The 22,217-nt window shown below is 42.1% G+C and overlaps 2 protein-coding genes and 1 long non-coding RNA gene across 3 annotated transcripts; 2 read left to right on the top strand and 1 right to left on the bottom strand.

Annotated features, from left to right (window-relative positions):
• Nucleotides 1–1,094: 1,094 nt before the first annotated feature.
• Nucleotides 1,095–10,310, bottom strand: chmp2ba (charged multivesicular body protein 2Ba). Its single transcript, XM_040201664.2, has 6 exons — nt 9,985–10,310; nt 7,514–7,605; nt 5,378–5,572; nt 4,360–4,462; nt 3,946–4,052; nt 1,095–2,781 (listed from the first exon to the last, which is right to left on the bottom strand). The coding sequence occupies exons 1-6, from the start codon at nt 10,016–10,018 to the stop codon at nt 2,668–2,670; spliced, it is 645 nt and encodes a 214-aa protein (XP_040057598.1). The 5' UTR covers nt 10,019–10,310; the 3' UTR covers nt 1,095–2,667.
• LOC120833973 (uncharacterized) lies at nt 8,726–13,237 on the top strand. The gene is made up of 3 exons (XR_005714409.2): nt 8,726–8,888; nt 11,820–11,858; nt 12,381–13,237. It is a non-coding gene; the product is annotated as an uncharacterized LOC120833973 (long non-coding RNA).
• Nucleotides 13,238–19,102: 5,865 nt separating this feature from the next.
• Nucleotides 19,103–21,903, top strand: vgll3 (vestigial-like family member 3). The gene is given in 5 exon segments (XM_040202510.2): nt 19,103–19,336; nt 19,339–19,466; nt 20,200–20,536; nt 20,676–21,221; nt 21,318–21,903. Coding segments are annotated over 5 exon segments (1,137 nt in total). The 5' UTR covers nt 19,103–19,251; the 3' UTR covers nt 21,359–21,903.
• Nucleotides 21,904–22,217: the final 314 nt, after the last annotated feature.

The raw sequence follows: 22,217 nt of genomic DNA, 5'->3' as shown, positions 1-22,217 counted from the left end.
AGCCATGTAGGTTTTTACTGCAGGCAGATGGATGTGAAAATGCATTTGTTCAACTTGATTGATAACAGCCAGTAAACATAGCTTATTATACGTGAGCTGAGCTATTGTCTTTCCGTTCGCAGGCACTGAAAAGTAGTTTTAGTTTAATTTATTTCTGATAATAAAGGAGAACTGAGCTACGTGCTGCGTTTCTCACTTTTACTAATGCCATTACATTGGAAGAGAGAGTCAAGTTATGTGTACAGCACGGCAATAATTCATGGTTGTGCCAGCGGTGGTTCATTAATGAAGACGTTTTCTGCGAGCAGCAGTTTCCGCTGTGAGTCATGTGCAGCTGTCCCCACGGAGCGCCGTCAGGGGAAACATATGCAGCAGGGTCGTCAACTGCCGGCGAATTTCTGAGGCCTCACGTCGAAAAGTCCCAGGCATGATACGCTGAATGAGATAAAGCTATTAAGGTTCTAGGGGACGGGATGTTTTGACACGGCAGCACTTTTTTAGGTACACCGGTTGTATTCAATATAGTCTTAAATTATGTCTTTAGGTTTTATGTGATCAGAGAACATTGGTTCCATAGAGCTGGTGTAATCCTTAAATGTTGAAATTGATACAGCCGATGCACTACTAGTGGAAAGATCTGCATCAATAAATGCAGATTGTTTGTATTTTATATAACACAAATTAAAGTCCCTTTGCGTGCCTTCATATACATTTAGAGCCACCTTTTGACGTCATGATAATTCTGTAATTCTCTAATAGCAGATTGATACTTTGATTTAAAACATGCAAGCTAGCATAAAAATGAATTAATTGGAATCAATGTGTATCTGTAATGGTAGTAAAAATAGATCGAAACGTCTAACATTTCTTTAACATTTGAAGAAGCTAGTATAGCAAATAAACAAATAAAATGGTCTTCAGAGATAACAAATAGTATGAATTTTATGACTTCATTTTACAAAATATTCAGTGATTTCATTAAAATGTTTTTACACCACCGTGCCCCCTACAAAGACTATAGCATGAATTTCATACCACTTGTTTATGTATGGTTAGTGCTTCAAGGGAAAACACAATAAAGGTTAACCAACCTGTACCTGAAGAAACTTTATTCATTTATAAAAGCCATCAACCTTTTACAGTCACTTAACAATAACAAAACAAATAGATTATACATACACCTTTAAAAAAGTGTGGAAATTTCCTAAGCATTAAACTGCACTCAAACAATGTTTAAATCTGTTAAAACATTATTTCTGCTTACAATCACAAAAAACAAAAGATGTTAAAAAGGGGAAATAATGATTTACAAAAGAAAAATGAATGATTTGTGTATTGCACACGTCAGATGCATGCAAATTGTTTTTGCAATGGAGGTCAATGTGGGAAGAAAAAGGCCAGAAAGACAGACATAGAGTCGATGTCACTTCACACACGAGTTTCTTTCTCTTGACGCTCAACAAATCAATGCAGAGGAGAGCCAGAGAGAAAACGTCTCTCGGATCACAGTGTAATTGTAGAAAACTCTTCTGCCATTTTAATGGTATAGGGTAGTGTGTTTGTGTCTGTGTGAGAAAGAACGAGAAGCAGCTTAAATAATATATGACAGTAACTGCACAGCAGCTGAAAGAGAGGAGGGACCGCAGGATCAGTACTATCCCATAATCACTGTGAACCCCATGTCCAATAGAAGAAACACTCACCAAAAATAATAACCGAAAACAAAAATTACTAATTTGATCACTAAGTAGCATCAAACCACCGATTTGAATCTTTTTGATTTGCCAGTCCTATATAAGTCCTAAATTGTGTTTGATTAAGGTTTCCCACATTATCTGTACAGCAGCACATCTTTGCAAATTAAATTAAAGGCTTGCTCTCAGATAAGTCCATCTCACCCTTCCATGCATTATGATAATAATGTTCCATTATGTAAGTGAAAAACTTTACCCTAGTCATACACTTTACATGCATATTTCTCAGTTAGGTCATCTCTGGTAACTATGGTAGCTGAGGGTTTTACAAAAATGGATCAATAATCAGCTAGTAGAACAGATGCTTCATATTTGTAGAGGACGTGCACAGTTTTTGAGGCTTTTTATCCCTCTCACTTCCGTGGGACAACAACTGTGTCCCACTGAAGCCGGGCACATTTTACCCAAACAACGTGCACATTAAGAAGAGGATAACGCGAGTCGCCGAATACAAGTTCCATCTGCTTACTGACGACACCTAAGCTCTTTTTAATTGTGTTGTTTTACTTATTATAACGTGCTGGGGAAAGACCATCCATCTTCAGCCAGGTGTAAACTGGGAGATTATATGGCTCACAGATAAGGAAGGAAAAGCCAGTTGCGTGGTGTCCACGCTGTAGCCCTTGGAGTGATGGAGAGGGGTATTACAGTAAACAGAACACTTTAAGTCAAACATCTATTACTGCTCAACCTTTAGGATGTTGCCACTCCAGTTTGTTTAATATATATATATATATATATATATGTCTGCATTAATAGATCAGATGTTCTGCCCTATTGATCTGAAAGGTTATGCGTTAATAAACTTGTCTGCCTGCATGTCTTAGAATGTCTCAACGTGCGCCTAAAGGTCTGTATTGATAAGGATTAATGTCACAGGTGTATAATGTGAGCACTAATGCAGCGGGGACAATTAGTCCACTCCCAGAGCTCGGAGCTGTCTCTCTATCTCGTCGTCGGAGATGGTGGCCTGTTTGGAGGAGGCGGCACTGGGGAGGCTCTTCCCTGCAGCTGGAGCTCTCACCATCTGGAAACACACAGGGACAGAAAATCTCCCATTAGCAGGCACACTCAACTCAAACTTGACACACACAGACACACACGCACATGCTGGAAGATTGGCTGCTGACTACCACTCCAAAAGACCAATGTAAAAGGCTGTTTTTAAATCGCAATTATTGACAATTACATATTGGAAAACTATTAACTCCACAAAAAGATTGAATACTTGTGATGTCCCATGAAATGACTTGTGCCCACCACAGCGTTGATGCAAGTGGGCGTCAATTATGCAAGCATTGTTTTTTGTAGCATCAATCATAGACTTTGCTTGCATGAAAAACAGAAAGGAGAAATCACTTATCTTCTTTATGGTTGATTATCATCCACGTAGCAGTATCTTCTTAACTTAAACAACAACAACATGCCACTCACTACCCTAACAGGCATAGTTAAATGTAGTGGATCATAATTTAGATAGATACTAAATTGCCTTTGCTGGAAAAAAAGCTGTTGTTTGTCATGCCATTAAAATTCCCCTGATTACAACAATAAGACATATGATTGCTTATTTACTGACATACGTTACTCCGGATCCATAGTTTAGGAGTTTATTGTAACTTCTTTCAGCTTTCAAGTTGATCGAGAAAGCTTTATTTTTTAGCTTTTTCCAGAAAATCCACAAAATAAGAATCATCTGCTCATTCTTTTATTTTGATTAAGCAAGTAAGAGAACTACCCCGCTAAATAAAAGAAAACCTTCCCGGGGGGTTTATGATTGTTGTCTGTTTGTTCTCTCCAGCTGTGGGCTTGTTTATAGGCCAATTTGTGGATTTGTGTAGTGGGCTATGAGCGGTAACAACTCATGAAGCCCCCCAGGGGGAGCCAGACACACAGCAGATGGGCAGCCTGGCGCCTCTACAGACTTAAGAAGTTCAGAGCTAGAAGAGCTGAAGGCTAGCCCCACCATGTGGCAGCTGGAATGCATCTAACAGTCCAGTAAAAGCCATGTGAAACAATTATGGCTGAGCTCATGTTGCTGGGGGATCATTTACGTGTGTAAAATGTGGTTTTATACGCAGAACAGATAAAAATAAATAAATTAAAAAGGCCTCACGGGCTCAAAGTTTGTCAAACAGAAGACAGTATAAAGTTACGGCTCGCTCGCTCGCTCGCTCTTTGACTTTCTTACCTTTCCACTGATCTCAATGCCGATCTCATCCAGAACCTGGTTAACAATGTCCTCAGATTCCTCTTCATCCCCAGACGCATCAAAGATTTCATCTAAAGTGTCGTTGACTGGACAGTGAGAAAAGAAGGGTAAATTAAACCAAACACATTATTCAGTGAGTCTCAACTTTAGAGTGAGAAAGCTTACAACTGTGCTCCAAACTAGTAAAAGTGTGTGAATACTTGCGTGCTAGCAACCCTACAACATAAATGGTGGAGCCTCTCTGTGTCATTGTCACAATCACACTTTCACCTTTCCCTCATCAGAACACAGAGTGGCACACACACGTAACCTTTAACACCGTTCACACTGATCCATCTGGATTCATTCCATTTCAGTTCTTTGCATGCGCAGGTGTGTACTGAGAGTCCTTACTCATATCCTCGGTCATGCCCATCTTCATGTTCTCCTTCTGGAAGTCCTGCATGGTCTTCAAGGTCTTCTGTGGATCCATCTTCTTGTTTACGGCCTGCATTGTCTGAGTACATGATAGACAGGTTAAGTGGAGACTGAAGGGAGGCAGCGCGCTGAAGATCTGCTCTCGAGCAGACAAACAGAAGGACAGTTGATGGAATAAACGCGGCCAATAATCAAGAATCCCATGCTGGACTTACTCACACTGCCTTTCCTTTCAGCATAAGCAGTTTATAAAATATGTGCAAAAAGATTTAATTAGGCTGAAAAGGAATTTAAGCGCATATTTGTCATGTCGCGAATCTTAACGTTCACAGTTCACGTTTTACAGACATGGCAGTTTCCAAAGAGTAAACTTGAGACGATTTATGAATTAAGGATTTAGAGGAAAGATAATAGAAGCACAAAGAAAAACTCAGGACTCTAAATTATCCATCTCCTTCCTTCCTATGAGAGCTCAACATAAACATGGCGTTATTTCCCTTAGCTTAGCGTGACACAGCCCATCATTAAATCCCTGTATTCACTTACCATTGGGTGGCACACAGCCTGAAAGCATGCTAACTCACAGCTAGGTGAGGCTAGTGCTGAACTACTCACTTCATTATTGGATTATCTAGCAAAATGTGCACATATACAAACAATTAACACATTCTCTCTTTTGTGCCATGAAAACCTCACACACACCTCATAACACTCCATTAATCTAAAGCCTAATTATATCTGACCCGTGTGTGTTTGTGAAGTCTGAACAGTACGTCGCTCACGGCCATCTACCACTTTTCACACTTCATTAGCAACTACGCCACCGGACTTGGCTTTAGACATGAACAGATCCCAGACAAAAAAAACTTGAATCACATCACTGACGTGGTACGACTAAACACTGAGACCAGTTTGTGTGCGAAATAGACACAGCCAACAGTGAGGCGAACGTAGTGGATGTCAGACCAGGTGCGTTGGAGGAGAAGGATTTTACCTTTGCTGAGGTGGACATGGCGCCGGCCATCTTCATTTGGGAGTTCATGACCTTCGTCTGCGTGGACATGGAGGTGACCTTGGAGCTGACGGCGTACGTGCGGTTCTTCTGCTTCCTCAGCTGGACCAGCTGCTTGGCGAGAATCTTACATGCCTCCCTGTTACCACTTTTGGCCATTTTCTTGATTTCAGCCTCCTGCAGGGGAATAGCGAGTCCAATTTAGTTTGTGCAAAGGCGTGGAGGAAAAGAAGCAGATGGAGCAGCCACTAACAGCACAAAATTGTAATTATACTATATTGCAGATATCTGGAACACAAACTGCTGAAGTTATTGACGGAATCATATACAGTGGGAAAAATAGATTGTTTCTGGCTGTGCATGTTGCAGATTTGCCGTTTAGCAGAACAGCAAATACATTTCTCATCAAAGTAATGTTTACAGTGTCAGGGAGTGCCACCGATTCTCCATCTGTTGAAGCAAAAAAAAAACATGCTTAACCATGTCCAAAGCAACATTACTACACACAAACATTGATAAACAAACAGAAGTATATCCACGATGCTCCCGAGAGACCAATGTGTTTGCAAATGTAGAAGTATTATATAACGTCATTTGGATCAGGCTTTAGCTTCGGTAAACATCAGAAAACACACTCATGCCCACGGGGAACCTGTGTGTGTGTGTGTGTGTGTGTGTGGGCACAAGTCTGTGTTTGTGTGTGTGTGTGTGTGTGTGTGTGTGTGTGTGTGTGTGTGTGTGAGAGCATCCCAGGAGACGTGGCTCAGCCAGCAGGCTCAGCCAGGCCTCTCAGCACAGCTACAGTACGAACAACAGCCGCACCACGGGTTCCTTGTGGCTCGTGTCTAAGCTAAAAGCATCTTCGGGAAACAACAATCAATCGTGAATGTCTGATGCGGCAGAAGGCATTCCCCGTTCTCTCGGCTCAGTGTCTATCAGTTGCTCTCGCACACTGTTCTGTTTTTACTTGCTTTGAGGAGTAAACATTCTAATTAATGCCGTGGAGTGGAAAAGATGCTGTTGCATGAAAAAAAGGAAAATAATAACGTCAACTGCACTGTCATCTGACAAACTATGAATGCTTTCAAGGGGAAAATATGCCAGTGAGAGCCGTGGGACTGACGTGAGCCGTATAATGTCTTATTTACTGCCCTGTCAGAAAAGGAGCGATGCGATGGAGGGACGTGACGGATAAAGAGGGCTCTCAAAGACTTGAAGGAATGCAGCTTACTGCTGTGATGGACAATGCATTGCATCAGCAGCTTTAATCACACTCCCCTGGGAGTTTTACACCTGAAGGAAAACGTTTTTTTAATTAACTTCTAATAAAATTTTGAATGTCTTTTTTTTTTTTATAACAACAGGAAGTTACATTTCACAAACGCTATGTTTTCTGCCTGGTCTAAAATAAACCTAAAAACATTTACAAAAGTACAAAAGGAATATTTGAAATGATGAAAATTTGACCAAAGAGGAATGTCATTTTGGGGGAAAACTTCTGCCCTATGCCACTATTATGCAGTATCAATTGCAGTGCACATGGTGGGGGACAACCGACGATTGTGCTAAAGTGCTAATATAGGTCATTTGCATTTCTTAGGGTAAGAGTCTTTAATTTAAAACGTGCAACACAGCTTAAAAAAGAAGGAAAAAAAACACTGCTAATTTGTGGAAAGCATTAATGAGGAATAAAACATCTGGTTCCCCGGGGAGGTAATTATGTCCTGTATGATATTTACTTAAAACAATAGAGGGGGAGAGACAGATTCTTTCATCTACAAGAAAGGGGAAATGTTGTGTGTGTCCATAGATATAGCGCTAGAATGTAATTCTGTGTGTGTGTGTGAGAGAGAGAGAGAGAGAGGAGCCTGAATTGCCTGAAGCGCAAACCCACCACACCAGATCATTCCTGCTATTAATTTAGGCTCGTTCCCTATTACGGCTTATTCCCAGATTGTATGAACGGAGATGTAATATGCATCTTGAGTCTAGGAATAGCAAGGAATTGGAAGGAAAGGAATAGAAAGGGGAGGTCTTAAATTAAGACCTCTTTTATTAAATCTATATTAAATGATACTTTTGTTCCCCAGACTTTTGTCTGTGTACGTGTGCTCTCACCATTTGTTTCTCTTGTTTCTCCAGCGCTGTTCGGTCCCTGGTGATCTGTCTCTGAGTGCCACGCAGCTCCTTGGACTGTTCCTTGATTATGTCTTAGGAGAAGGACAGAAGTGAAGACAGGTGACTCTTTGCGAAAGCTACAATAACTAAACATTTAGAACACAGAGGTGCCCCTTTCAGATGTCAACATGTAAATTCAGCTCGGAGTTGATTGATTACGTATTACGCGTACATGTACAGTGTCACTATTTATGGTCAAGACAAAATAATCAGAGGTTGAAAGCCGAAGAAGATGCACAAGAATGTAGAGTACAATCTTGTATCGATTATGGGTCATAATTATTGCCAAGAGAGGGTAACTGAAGGGGTAAAGAATGGATTGAAGATAATCTGTGAATTTAGAGACGGGAGTGAGCAGAAGGACTTTGGAAGAAATCCTAAACATCAATACAGTGGAGCATTTTTGAGTTTCCACATGCACGTGAGACACCGGAGTAAGATGCGGCATGTTGAGAATGCATGCTGACATATTGAGTCAGCTCCCAACCAACCGCGAGTGGCATCATGTGAGATAATGCATGACCTTCACACACTCATCCACGACGTCAGAGTGAGGGACAATGTCAGGAAATGTTCTATTGTAGCCTTGTCAATGACAGTAAAAATAGTTTTCAAATGTATCAATAATGACAGGAAATACCCTAAACAAGATTCAGTGGAAAATGTTTAATCCATAACAAATGATCTTGCATTAAATTAAGAATCAGCATTAATAAAACTCCGAAAAATATCTTTTACCGGGTCAAATAAGCTTCTAGAATCTTTCACTTAAAATACCAAACAAGAGGAGTCCCACTTACAGGACAAACAGAGGTCAATAGATAGTAACAGAAGTGTTTAGGTAGTATATTAGTTGAAAAATTAAATGAAATTTAAAAAGGACAAACCGAAAAAAAGTATTCTAAACAACTGATACGGTTCAATATTCACAAGCTGCAAATGAATAGGTAAGAAAATAATAATAATAAGAACCGTTGTCTTTTCTGTTTGAAAAGTTCAGGCAGCATAAACTTGGTCAGAACACGTCATCGCGTTGGACCACTTGCGGGATCCAAGCGTGTAGACGTACACGTTGACGTCGCGCCAACGTTTCAAAGTGGGAGGGATATCGTCCTACAAATAACTGTGCTATAACCCCCCCCCCACCCATACATTCGCCGAATAACCAGAAAACACTTCAGCCGACCCTACTTGGGGCTACGACCCAACAAAAAAATATGTCCAGAGCGGGAGAGATGAGAGGACTCAATAATACGAAACGTCAACGAGAAGACCTGACAAAGCCTCGACAACGGAGGGCAGGCAACGCGGCACAGTGAGTACGGTATGCAGATGATCGGTGTGGGGGAAACTGGAATGACAATGGTGGGAGGAGCAGGTAGGTGGTTCTGTGAAAAGGGTTTTCCTTAAACAACAGTATAGAGTAAACCATATTTATGGAATTCTCCACACACACACTAAGTAGGTGCGGGGTCCTGAGGAGAGTAACTTTAATGTGCCCCCCCTTCTTCTGGAACTCCAGCCCTGAGTCCATATAATCACCGGTTGAAATAGAATAATGGATTCATTAAATGTGATTAAGGAGAGGCGGTTTTTCCATTTTGACCTTGTGAGGCTGATTAGCTCGCCTGGAGAAAAATAAGGAAATATTTAAATGGAAAAGGCGTTTGGAAATCACTGTAATACAGATTAGAACGTCAACGTCCAATGGCAAAGACATCACGATATTATGTCATATTTCAATTTTACAGAATTGTATCACACAGCTGGTTATAAGGTTGTTTTTACTGGCAGATGTTTATTGGGTCACACAAATGGACATTAATGTAAAGTTATCTTTATTACTGTCAGCAGACAGGAAATGTGTGGGTTGAGTAACATTTGGAATAATTTTAATAACCAAAATCCAATGATGAAATGGTAAATTTGCTTTAAAAAAAATGCTAACACCTATTTAACATTTACTACATATTAAACGTTTAAACACACATTTTATGAAAATTGGGGTTTATGTAACCGGTGTGTGTTCAGGCATTTCCTAAACCTCACCTATTGTGGAGCCATGAAGTCACCTTCTTCCTTCACGGACTCGAGGCTAACAAATAGCATGATGGACCATTTAATACTGCCACATATTGTACGTCGACCTCACGGTAACGTTACATTGTAACACAGCCATTTAACGTTAAGTTTTAACGTTAGCATGTCCCAATTAGCTACGTTAAGTTCGGCGGCGCTTTGACGCTGTTTTTAGCCTTCAGCCCGCAGTGTGACCGGTGACTCAGCCCGAGCCAGAACAGGTGGGACAAGTTTGCGTTGAAAGGGAATAGCTCGCGTCGAGTTAACTCAATGATGAATCAACACCCGGGCTAAAAACAAGTTAGCTAGCTTTTCACACAGAACAAACTTACCATCGACAGTCTTCTTCTTGAAAAGGGAAGCCATTTTTGCTGCTTTGTATCGACTGAAATATAAAAAGAACGAATACTGTAATGTTAGACAGTGTGATTCTTAACCGCCGTTAAGCCGTCGAACCGAGGCGGCGTGTCAGTTTAGTAGCTTCGGTTTCCTGGTTGACTTTCTGTTGCCGGAGTTCCTCCCTCAGCTGACTGACTCAACGGCTCCCCGTGACGTCACGGCGGGACTCTCATGCTGCTTTCACGTGTACCTCGTAAAATATCTCACTCTAGTTAGAATAGTGTGTCTCACACGTCAACACGAAGCCGAATAATGAAAAATGTCAACGCATTTACCCTGAATGTTTCGTTGAACAGTTAAGCCATATAAATATCTGACCTATTGAAGGATTTCATCTAAATGATAGGTTGCATGATTGCACGCAGTCAATACTAGAGTTTAATGTATTTTTTTGAGAATAGAATTGTAATATTTCTTGCAGTCTATGAAGGTATCATTGCAGACAATCAAACTAGTAAAATGTTTATTGGCAACAAAGACGTTTGCTAATACTGTTTAATACTACTGCTTAGTAAGAAAGTCATATTTAGTGTGAATGGATTTTAGTTTTTACATTTAGAGGATAGTTAATCAGATCAGATGTGTTATTTTTGAAGTGGGAATTTGAATGTAAGCAGGCCATGCATGTGGACATGGCATTGTTATATGCACTGGTCATGGTACACTCACGTGAAATGGGTTGTAAGGAAAAAATCCACGGAAGGGAGTTTCTGTGTATAAACCGCCCCCAGAGCTACTCCTACTGCATCATCATAAATTCTGTTCTTCTCAATTTCCTTCCTCATCTCTTTATACCAGAGGCGAGGGTTTTCTTGCACTCTGGCATGTATTCATTTATTCATATTGTTTTATTTCATGTTGATGCTGAGAGCAACTTTATATGCTGTGGTGGGACTCTTGAACCATAACCAACCCAATTTGGTACATGCATGTGTGTCTGTATTGGAAGTGGTGGCTGGGGGTAGCACAGAAGATATAAACCGGGGGGGGTCTCAACCCAGAAATAGTAAGAGGTGCCAAGTTTTGGTGGCGCAAAGGAGAGAGGGGTGACTTTGAGGAGAAGGAGGGGAGGATGGGTGGCCTTTAGCTCTTTTCTATATCTCGAAAGAGGTGCGTGTGTGTGTGTGTATGTGTGTGTGTGTGTGTGTGTGTGTGCACTAGCCCGTGTGCATCAGCATGTTGTCCTGAGGCGTTGTTCTTGTTAAGGTTATTAGGGAAGGTGTTTGGCGCTAATCAGTGGAGGACTACGGGGACCCCCCACTAAACGGCCTCATCATCAGAGGGCCCCAGTGGTGATAAATCTAGCCCCAAGCACCCAGAGGGCCTGCAGGTACAAAGCTTGTGCCAGTCGCTGGTCTCTGGTAGTAGGAGCACATGATGCATTTCGGCATACAACATTAAATATGGACAATGCAAAGAAAAAGTTAGTCTTCTCATTTTCGTTGTCTTTCACTGTCACATTCTCCCATTTTTTTCTCTACTACCTTTCTCTCCCATTCTCCTCCTCCTCCTTCTCTATGAAACATAGCCTGGGGAAAGAATACATGTAATGTTAAGGCACTAACTACTGAGTGTAGGGACACACACACACAGCAGAGAGGGACATTCATGTGTGAAATGAGATCTCTGCACCATCAGTGGGAGTTGCAGCCATAAAGCGCAGCTAGCTCCCCAGCTTTAAGGTATCATCGAACAAATCTCACAGATCCTTTCACTTGATGACTGTGGAATTCTTCTTGCAACAAATGTGTTTGTCTCCTCTTCACAGATAAACCCATTCATGGACATCCAAAGGTGAAGCCAAGTGGTGGGTCCGGTGACGAGGGGTCCTTTGTGGGGAGGGGGGGGATAAAATAGAAAAGAGCTGACTGATTTTTCACACTTAATAACAATTTGGCAATTGTTATTAAATATATACATTGTAAGAGTTATTTTTTTCCTGTTACCTTATAGTGCATTTAATATAGTGTACACTGCTTCCAGGAATACAAAACAAAACAAAAAGTCTCCTCAGGAATAAAATTTATAGTAATATCCACCACAGAGACACCAGACACAGAGAATACTGACTTAATAATGTGACATTTTTAAAGTAATATACAACCACTATATGCCACATATGTCCAAACCACAGATTGCATTACTTTTTTGCTCTTTTATCATTTGAAATAGAATTCTAACAAAGCTCCCTCGGGCCTCTTAAGGATGTATATTTTATTCCCTCTATCTATACAGCGTAAAACACAAATCATAATAGGCTAGAAAATATACTGCATGGTTCCTTGTGTCTCTGACAAGCTGGCTGAAATATGTTTTTATGTAAACACAGACGTGACGTGAGGCTGTGATGGGAGGCGCGGGATTTCAACACTAGTTCTTCTCTGTGATGGATGGATACTTCCCCGCTACCCAGATGGAGAGCGATGGATAGAAGGATGCAACAAGGACACGGAGAGTACCAGAGGGATTAAAGGAAGAGGAGAATGGAGGGCAAATTCAGTGGAAGTGGAAGAGAGGGACGATCAATGAAACAATCAACGATAGAGTAAAGAAGGGATAAGGAGAGGAGTTATAGTTTATAAAATGGTCAGAAAGTGTGGAATCACTTTGACAACTTGTTCGAACACCGTGGACTCTGCACCATACCAGATGCTGTTCATTGTCTCTTTTATGAAGAAACAGCGTGACGTTTCATGAAATTGCCTTTTTCACTTTCTTCAATCAAGCCGCAGTCAAGAGTCCATTATCTTGACTCAGTATAAGTGTTTGTTAGCTTAAACCGTTGTAGTTAATTGAGTTTGGTGCTAATTCCTGGAGACAGTTACAGAACAATGGTATGTCTGGTCGCCTAGCAACCGGATGACAAGACACTTGGTGGCCACAGCGCAACTTGCCATATTAATTCTATGTTTTTTTGTGTGAATAAATGAATTAATTATTGGCTATAGCAACATTCTCACCTGACTGCAGGAAAGCCAATCATTTTACTCACCAAAATGTTTGCATTTTCCTTTGACGATAATATTCATGCCAACCACACTATCAAGGAATTCATTCTACTAAATGACATCTTTGATCGGTTTAGAAACAAAGTGTTATAGATAGTTGGGACTATTTAGGACATATGGAAGACGCAGGTGGCTAGAAGAGCTGGAAGAGACGAGGAGATGTTAATCAGCGAGGAGGCAGGGGGGCGGGGAGTTTGGGATGGTCTAATAAATCGAGTGAGTGCCTCCACCCGTTTCTGCCCGTGGGACGAATGCAGTCGCGCTCGCCGGCGCAGTGCAGCATCGGGGAATTATGGGTAATGAGGGATTATTCCCCCCTGTAGTGTTTGCTCATCATCATTGCCCCTCACCACCTCCCCAGCCTCCAACGGAGCACACACACACACACACACACACACACACAAGCACACACACAAACCTTTAGCACTGGGCAGATTCAGCATGTGGATGCAGGTGTGGGGTATAAATACAAACATGTGCAGACACATAAACACGCACACACACACACACACACACACACACACACACACACACACACACACACACACACACACCTTAAACATGCTCCTGGTTTTGTGAGTAAGGTCAAACAGCGAGGTGTTATTGTTTAAATCTGCTGCTGGCACCAATTTTGGACGTCACACTCAGTGAGGCGCACACACGGTTCAATGACACCCTCTTTTACCCACAAGTCCGTGTGGCCTGAGGAGGACAATCTGTCTGTGGGTAGATCCTATATACGCGCATCAAACCAGAACCCTCTCCCTCCTCTGTCTCTCCAGTCCGTGGTCCTCCTTGCCCGGGGGCCAGGCTGCGACCACAAGAAGTACAGGCTGGTGGTCCCAGCAGGAGTCGAGGGACAGACACACCATTAGCATGGGGGAATTAGGGTTATTGCAACTGGAAGGGCAACGGAGGACGAGTGTGAAGAGGTTGTGTTGAGTTGTGTGAGGGAGGGAGGAAAGAGACAAAAGTAAGAGGCTTTTTTAGTCAGATTTGTAATATATCACTGTTTTGTGTAAATAAGAACACACAAAGACGCTATAGATCGTTCTGATTCTGAATGTCAAACGCCAGAATAAAGTGCTTTTCTTTTCAAAAATACACAGGACATGCTCCAGAGAACATGTATTACTTTGAATGTTTTTAACTTGAAATAAAGTCATGAGTCTTTGGTGATTTTGACATTGAAGGCAAACTTGTTCATTGGATTGTATTTCTGTCTGTTAATAAATGGCTCATTAAAAGAGAGGAAGATTTAATCTGAAATGTTCTCAAATCTTCACTTACAAAAAGAGAAATCTCATTGTGTTTTAAAGCAGTAATCATTGTGATATCGGTAGTGTTATATGGAGGGGCGGCCCCACGAGCAAAATAAAGCCTGAAACTGGCTGTGTCCCACATTTCTGCTCAGTATGCAGAAAGGCTTCCTGTGTCTGCAGTTATTCCTTTGTGTTGTTTTATTCATGCCGTGTCTCTACTCTACTGGAGAGCATAACACTATTGTCACAGATAATATGAATAAAATCATTCTTCTCGATATCAGTGTTTAGACCAGACATCAAAATGTAGCTCCAAAAAGTAATAGAGACAATTAATATGAAAAGGAACCGGTGAACTGTGCTTAATTTCACACATTTCCAGCATGAAGCCAAAAGTCCAAAACAGTCAGGTTTTTCTTTTCCAATTAACTGTGTTTTTTTCCGATTTAGTATTTAAATAGATGTGCAGCTTTTGTTTAAAAGTCAAATTCCAGCCATTTCCACTCTCCAAAGGGGTGCACACATCTGTCAAGTGGATTGCCTCTCCATCAACACGACCCTGTCTTTGAGTCTCCACCATGTCATTAACTTCTGCTGGGCAGCCTGTGCAGTTTCATTTATCTTTATTCAAGCAGAATATGATTTCAAACTGGAGGGCCGGGTATAAGTAATTATCTGCTTCTTAAGCAAGGTCAGCGTGGTGTCTTGAGGTAAGTTAATATCCTCCGGTCACTTGGTAACAGACAGACAGGCGGGGCACACGCTGTCAGACACAGGCCTGCACGCTGTAAAGTTCTTTTCTTTGTCAAGTATTTGTCTAGTCTTTGCAATTATAACTCCCATCTCCATTTGTAAGAAAAGCCATAATAGCTCGAGCAATTAAAACTGAATATGTGAGATCATTGAGATAATGAAACGGCAAACCGTGGCGCTTTTGTTTGACAAAAAAACTGTTTTTTTTTCTCCCTTTGTCTTAACATCAAAATTCCATTTCCATTAACTTACAAATGTCTTTTGTTCATTAGAAAGCACATTGGTTCATTGCTAATGATCTCAACATGTTGTTTTATGTCTCATCTAAGCTGTATTACAGCACACGTCCTAATTTTGAATTAGAGGCAAAAATCCTATTGTATAGATGGAAAATAGTGTTTTTTAATAAGATTGAAATCCTCTGGTATTGCATCACTCCAACCCCTTGAAAATACACTAATGGTTCTTTAATTAGACTCTATCGTTTGCACCCCTCCCCCACCCCTCAACACTTAAGTAGCAATGGACATTAAATCTTCCACGGAACGTACAAGTACGCAAATATCCTTTAGTAAGTCTGTATGAGTGAAAAAATGGAAGCATCTGATAATTATACCGGTCATTACCCTTTTTATGTTTCTCCTAATTTATTCAGAGATTTATGGCGCTGGAATCTGAAAAATATGATTCACAATTTTACACCAAAAATAGTGGTGTTATTTTGTAGGATTTTAAAGACTATAATATATCGCATGTCAATGACCTCCACGATGGTGGAAGCCAAAGAGTTTCCAGATGAGAGAGAGAGCCTGCATGGCCGATGTTCATTTACGAGCCCGAGACATCATCAACATCGTCATTACAACCATCATCATCGTCAGGTCGCCCAGAGAGTCCGCTCAGGCAGGTGTGCATTGCCGTGGACCCTCCACGGGGCCGAAGAACGATAGCAACGGCACCACAAAACTCATGATGCAGCAGTCTGCTTAATGTGAGGCATCATCATCAACAGCACTCAGCGTAATCTCACACCTGCCCCAGCCGGAGTGCAAGGTAAGGTTGAAAAAGGTAGATCCTCACATGATGGCGAAATGCTGCTTTTTTAAAAGTAAAATCTGTAACTTATGTTTTGAATGTCATCATCTGTGCCTAAAAACCTGGAGGGCCAAACTTTTCTTTCCCTCTGAGACTCAGATCTGGGACACAACGCTTGTGACCTGCTTTTTTTTTTTGGTATATATATCCTCAAAACATCCTTCCATCCAGAGAGAGTAATGCTCCTCTGAAATGTCCCTGTGATCTAAAGTAGTGGAAGTTTATCTTCTATGAGAAAATTCTTTAGATCTAAAACACTGGAGGTGCCCTTCGTTCTTTGAAGGGTTTAAACCAGCAGAAAAAGCAAACAATTCTCCAACTCCACTTTCATTTCTGCCCCTTCCCGTCTCCTCCCTCCGTTTCCCCCTCTTAAACAGCCACTAATAATCATCTCTGTGCCTCATTAGGAAGGAGAGGAGTGGAGGCACAGGCTGCTCCAGATGTTTGGTGGAAAGCCCCTGAGGTCCGGTGTCTGTGTCAGAAAGCTCATGTGTATCTGTCTGTTGTAATACGCACATTAAGTGTGCATGATTACGGATGTGTGTGTGTGTGTGTGTGTGTGTGTGTGTGTGTGTGACACCTCCGTAAATCTGGGTGTCTGATACTTCCTGCACTGTCTCCGGGCATCACTTTGTGTTCTACTGCCCCACTTCCACAGCAGGCAAAGGCAGCGGGGGACACGATTCCCTCTGTGAAAACACTAGATGGAGACGTGGACCAACTCTGCCATCTCTGCACAAATTTAGAATCACTTCTCTTTGTCTGTTGGTGTTGTCACAATGAGCAATCTGTCAGTCAAGACATGCAGGTATATATTCTTTAAGTATAATTTCAATTCAGGAGGACACAATGAGCACTTGCTTTTTTTAAAAATAAATTTTAAAAGGAACCACAAAATTCCCTCCCTCCTTTAAATTTAAAAAGTTTATTATCATGGGCATGGCTGAGGTCCTCTGAAAAAAAAAGAATAACACTCTTGTGTTAGTACTGCAAAAGTGCTGTTCTTTCCAAAAATGTCCCTATTTTTTAATGTCGGATGGGATCATCAGCCTGAGACTGAATAATTCACACTCCCTTTGTAAAATCAAGGTGAATGAAACATGAGTGAAAGTGATGAGACAGAGCACAGACCTCTCCCAGGTCTCATCATCAGACGCCACACCTGCGGTGAGTAAATAATAAATGTTTCTGTTGTTTTCGTTAAACATTTGAATCTCACCAGATGGCACAGAGGGGAATATTCGCTTTGGATGAAGGTAAGAATGACAAGAAAAAAGCAAACAGCTCATTGAGAGAAAACGTATCTCTGATGCAGACACTGAAGCAGCCATGAATAATTAAACTTTTTCTTTTTCTTTACTGTTTTGCCTTTCATATGCAAACACAAAAAGAACTATTGTGTTGATGGATCTCTTGGCTAAACATTTATTTAATGGCTGCATTTCGTCCATTTAGATGTAAGGAGCCCCACACATCTGCATGTTGGGAAAAATCGAATAAACCAGGAACATTTAGTGACCGAAAAGCCATGTGAGTGTGTGTGTGTGTGTGTGTGTGTGTGTGTGTGTGTGTGTGTGTGTGTGTGTGTGTGTGGTTAGACAATACCAATTGCAGCTCAGATGGGCCATAAGTTAGTCCACAAACTAATCATGTTTGGTCTTGGTATCCGGGTGTCGGTAGTCGTATCACTGCCTGCCTCTGCAGAAACCGGCTGCCTCAAATGTAAAAAATAATGGAAATTGGCTCTTGTGATTAATATTTAATTGTAATCATGCCCAAATTTTGCATATCTTTAAGTCAGCCACACTAATGACCTCCTCTTTGAGATGTGATGTACCTGCACCATTGCGGTTAGCTGGAGTCACCCTGACTGTTCTTGGATCTCAACAACAGACGAAATAGAGACAAAAAGGTGAACATGGGCAGAAAAGGTTTGATGGATTGATGCATTTTTAAATGATTTCTAACAATTACAATAGTTTGCCTGTGCATGATTCTCTCATTCTGTGCATTCGATGTAATATTCTGCAAAAGATTAATTTGTGTTTTCTTGTTGACATCAGAGTGTTCTTTTTAGGGCCTTCAGGCTCATAAAGGGTCAAACTGACAATCATGTTGTGTCATCGGCCTCGCCAACAGGTGGCAGCAAAAAGCTCAATTTAGTCATGAAGCTTCATTCAAAAGGGGAGAACTGAGGAAAGGTCAATATGTGGCACTGGTCCTCATGGTGTCCTGTCGGACAACTTTTCAATGAAAAGTTGGATTTCATCTTTTTCCACCTCGATCTCTGACGATTCCATAGGCGACTCCAGAGAAATACACCTGTTTCTTCACATTGTTCTTGATCCCCGGTCAGTTTGTTATTATATATTTAGCTAAATCATATGTTCAGCCTTGATTCTGAACATATTTAGATAAACCGATATACGGGTTTCGACACACCATCTCTAACAACAGAAGCTGACGTACGGCGGACCTCCTCTCACTTACTCTGTCACTGACGTGCCCTCCATTGTACTCCGTCACAGGTCATGTGACAGAAAGGGAATTAAACCACCCTATTATTTCACTATATTTAGCGTAGTTAGACTACACCATGTTAATTGTTGTCCCCATCAGTCACCCAGAAACACAAAGCAGAAAAAAGTAGAGTCCAGGTTGAAAAATACGCGCAGTTCATAATTTCCAAAGTTCTGTCCGACACGCTTTAAAAATCTTTAAAAACAGCAGTGTGAAACTTTTATGAATGAGCGTCCACCAGACGGATTTGAACTTGTATTGTTTTTGACTTTATTAGTGCCTTGCGTAACTCCACTGCGCCATGCACGCGCTCATCCTCGGTGGGCGTGAGTAAATGGCCCCAGCCCTCTCTAAATATAACTCCTCTCCAAAAGGGAAAGAGCGGAGCAGGAGGGAAGGAATAACTCACCCAATCAGAGGCTGCCTAATAAGTGTTTCTTTTTTCTTTTTTACACTGTGTGTCTTATAACGTTTTGATCCATTTGTGGCCCCGGGTGGTGCTGGTGGAGCGCGCAGCGGGACGCGCATTGTCTGTACGCAAACTGGACGGCATGGCCATTGTATGCGTTCAGGCATATATGGAGGCACCGATTGCTCGGGGGATACAGCCCGTCTGACGTCTCAGCGCGTTTCTCTCCCCACTAACAGCTCGGGTCCGTCGCTATGAGTTGTCTGGATGTGATGTACCACCAAAGCTATGGAGCGCACTACCTCCCCGCAGCGGCTTACAAGGCGACGTACTACAACCAGCAGCAGCAGCAGCAGCAGCAGCAACAGGTGAGAAGTTCCTCAGGCAACTTTTGACACAAGCCTACTTTTTTATTTTTTTTTTACGTTTTGAGCTCTGGATTTTTCATTAGCTCTCTAAGGGCGACTATTATAATAGACTGCTGAAGACACAAGTTCAGTTAAGTTAGGCCGACATGAAGTTAAGATAATGTGTCCTCCCCTAAAGAAATGTTTTTTTAACCTTTTCACACGGTAAAAACTTGAATTGTTTAACTTTATTGCCTGACTTGTCCTTAGGACACCACCTCAAAGCTTCCATTGCACCTCTCACACACCCCTCTTGACTTTCAATGAATACATTCTGGCCTGATGTTTGGTATTCACCTCAGGTCAGGCGTAATGACACAGAACTATTAATCCTGCGGTCAACTGGTGATGTAATGACAGCCGGTCAGTGACTCAGGAATGTGGATGGGGCACACTGCGCTTTACAAATAGTTGGAAAGCATTATGTGGTGAAAAGTAACTCCCAAGCCCATGATTATGATATTTAGAAATAGTTTGAGGGTTTTTTTTCTGCAGAAAAAACTAGACGGCAGCATCACTATTTAGTATAATCAGATTTGACTCCTTGTTGTCCATCTAAAAAAAACAAAGCGTTTGCTCTGAAACCGTTGGGGCTCTACTAAAGTGTACAAATGATTGCTGATTCTGTTTAAATCAAGTTATTTTTCTGTCCTAATCGCTGCATATCAATCTCTTGCTCTGTCTCTTCCTGCAGAGGAGACTAAGTGTTTACAGTAAGATGCAGGAGTGTATGGAGCAGCAGCAGGGAGGGGGAAAAGTGCCGCTTTCCAGGGATCAAGTCCTTCGGCAGGCCCCTGCAGCACCAGAATCCGAGTCGGGCTGCGGATCCGCGTCCGATTCCGACCTGAAGGATGGTGCTCAACCAGCGGAGGCCGAGTACTTGAGCTCCCGCTGTGTTTTGTTCACCTACTTCCAAGGCGACATTGGTGACGTGGTCGACGAGCATTTCTCCCGGGCTCTTAGTCAGTCCAGCACCTTCAACGGCGAGACCAAGCCCATCAGAGTGACTCAGCCTGCTGGCTTATGGAAAGGTGAGGGGGGGTCAGCGAATTGAAACGCTTCTTTAAAAGCCAAATACACAGATGATGGAGACTCTGTAGTCCGTTAGATTATGACACTAGAGTTATAAGTTTGCAGTGTGCTGAAGTCTTTGTTCTGTGATTGTTTCAGACGGCTCCCTCTCTGAGGGTCAGAGCAGCTCAGTGTGGAACAGCACCTATCCCTCCCAGGCCAGTCCTTGCCTTCCATCTGTCTCTGTCTCAGTCCACCCAGACTTCACTTCCAGCCCCGTTTCCTTCAACCACCCCGACGGAGCTCTGTGGGCCGACCACATGCTCTCCCAGGCCAGCCTCCCCCCTCCGGCTGCGCTCCACGACAGCTGGGCCTACAGCCTGAACCCGCCGAGTTCAAGCGGCTTCCCCAACGTCCACAACGTCTACCACGCTCACCCCCACCCCCACATCCACACCCGGCACCACCACCCTATGCTCCATTCATTCCCAACCCACGGCTCGGCGTTGGATCACAGGTTCAATCCTCTGCTGCTACCCGGGGTCAGGAACCACACCCAGTCGTCCGCCAGCGCGGGGAGCTCCCCACTCAGCGAGGGGGTGAAGACGGAGATGGACCCCGGCAGCAACGGCGGCGGTGCAACGGCTACCTCTGTCACCTGGAATCCCTCGGCCCACCATGGATCCTTGGAGGTGTATGACTCAGGTAGACACAAAAAACAATGCACGCGTCATCTTAGTTGCCCAGTAAGGGACACCCATTCCATTTGGTAATCCCCCCTTGTTTCTTTCTGTCCTGCAGCTCTTGATCAGGCCAAAGCAAAGACGTCGATGTGGTTCTGACTGACGTTGAGAAAAAAAAGAATCAATTCACGCCAAAAACGACCTACTATGTGGCTCTATCAATGTATGGCTGCAAAACCAGCACTGTAATGTACAATGTAGAGAGATGGCTTAATGTAGCTTAGACTATGAGTATTGCACTGTGCACACAATTTAATATGGTGACGAACTCAGGCTTTGGACTTAAGTGACTGCTTTGTCTGCAGGTCAAGGGTTGCAAAGAATGGTAAAAAATGGACTACTAGCTTTAAGAATGGAAGGCCTCTTCTGTGATGGCACAAAACCCCATTTCTCTTTTACGCAATGTGAGACCAAGTGGTTCTGTTTCAAGAGCTCGCTTTTGATCCACATGTTGTTTTGTACAGTAAATGTTTGTTGATGACTCTTAACGTTTTTGTGTGTACAGTTTTGCAATGCTAGTTGTTTTTTTGCTGGATGACTTTTGAAAAATTCTTGGCTAAATGCTTCTTTACCTTTTTGCCTTAAAGGATTATGTAGTGTAAATATTGTTACTCTATGTTTAAGTAATAAATTGTTGAACTGTATTTGCATTTGAAGGTTCTTTTTCAAAAATCACATGTAGAATCCAAGAAAAACATTCACTTCCAAGCGAATCTTCTATTTTCTTGAGTGTATTGAGCACATCACTCAAACATTTGTTCAATTCATTCATTCATCATTGTGTAAATCATCACACGTAACTTTTACGTGACATAAAATCTGAAACAAAATGAATAAGGTACCAAACAACACAAATGGCATTTCGGCAGACACAATTTTGGCATTCACCTAAAAAGAAGGAAATTGTAACCTCAGCCCAAAGTACCATTCTGATTCTTTAAAATGTGTTTTACAAAAA

The sequence above is a fragment of the Gasterosteus aculeatus genome, chromosome 16 (genome assembly GCF_964276395.1).
Source record: "Gasterosteus aculeatus chromosome 16, fGasAcu3.hap1.1, whole genome shotgun sequence".
NCBI classification, from domain to species: domain Eukaryota; kingdom Metazoa; phylum Chordata; class Actinopteri; order Perciformes; family Gasterosteidae; genus Gasterosteus; species Gasterosteus aculeatus.
This window is presented reverse-complemented; position numbering and strand designations above follow the sequence as displayed.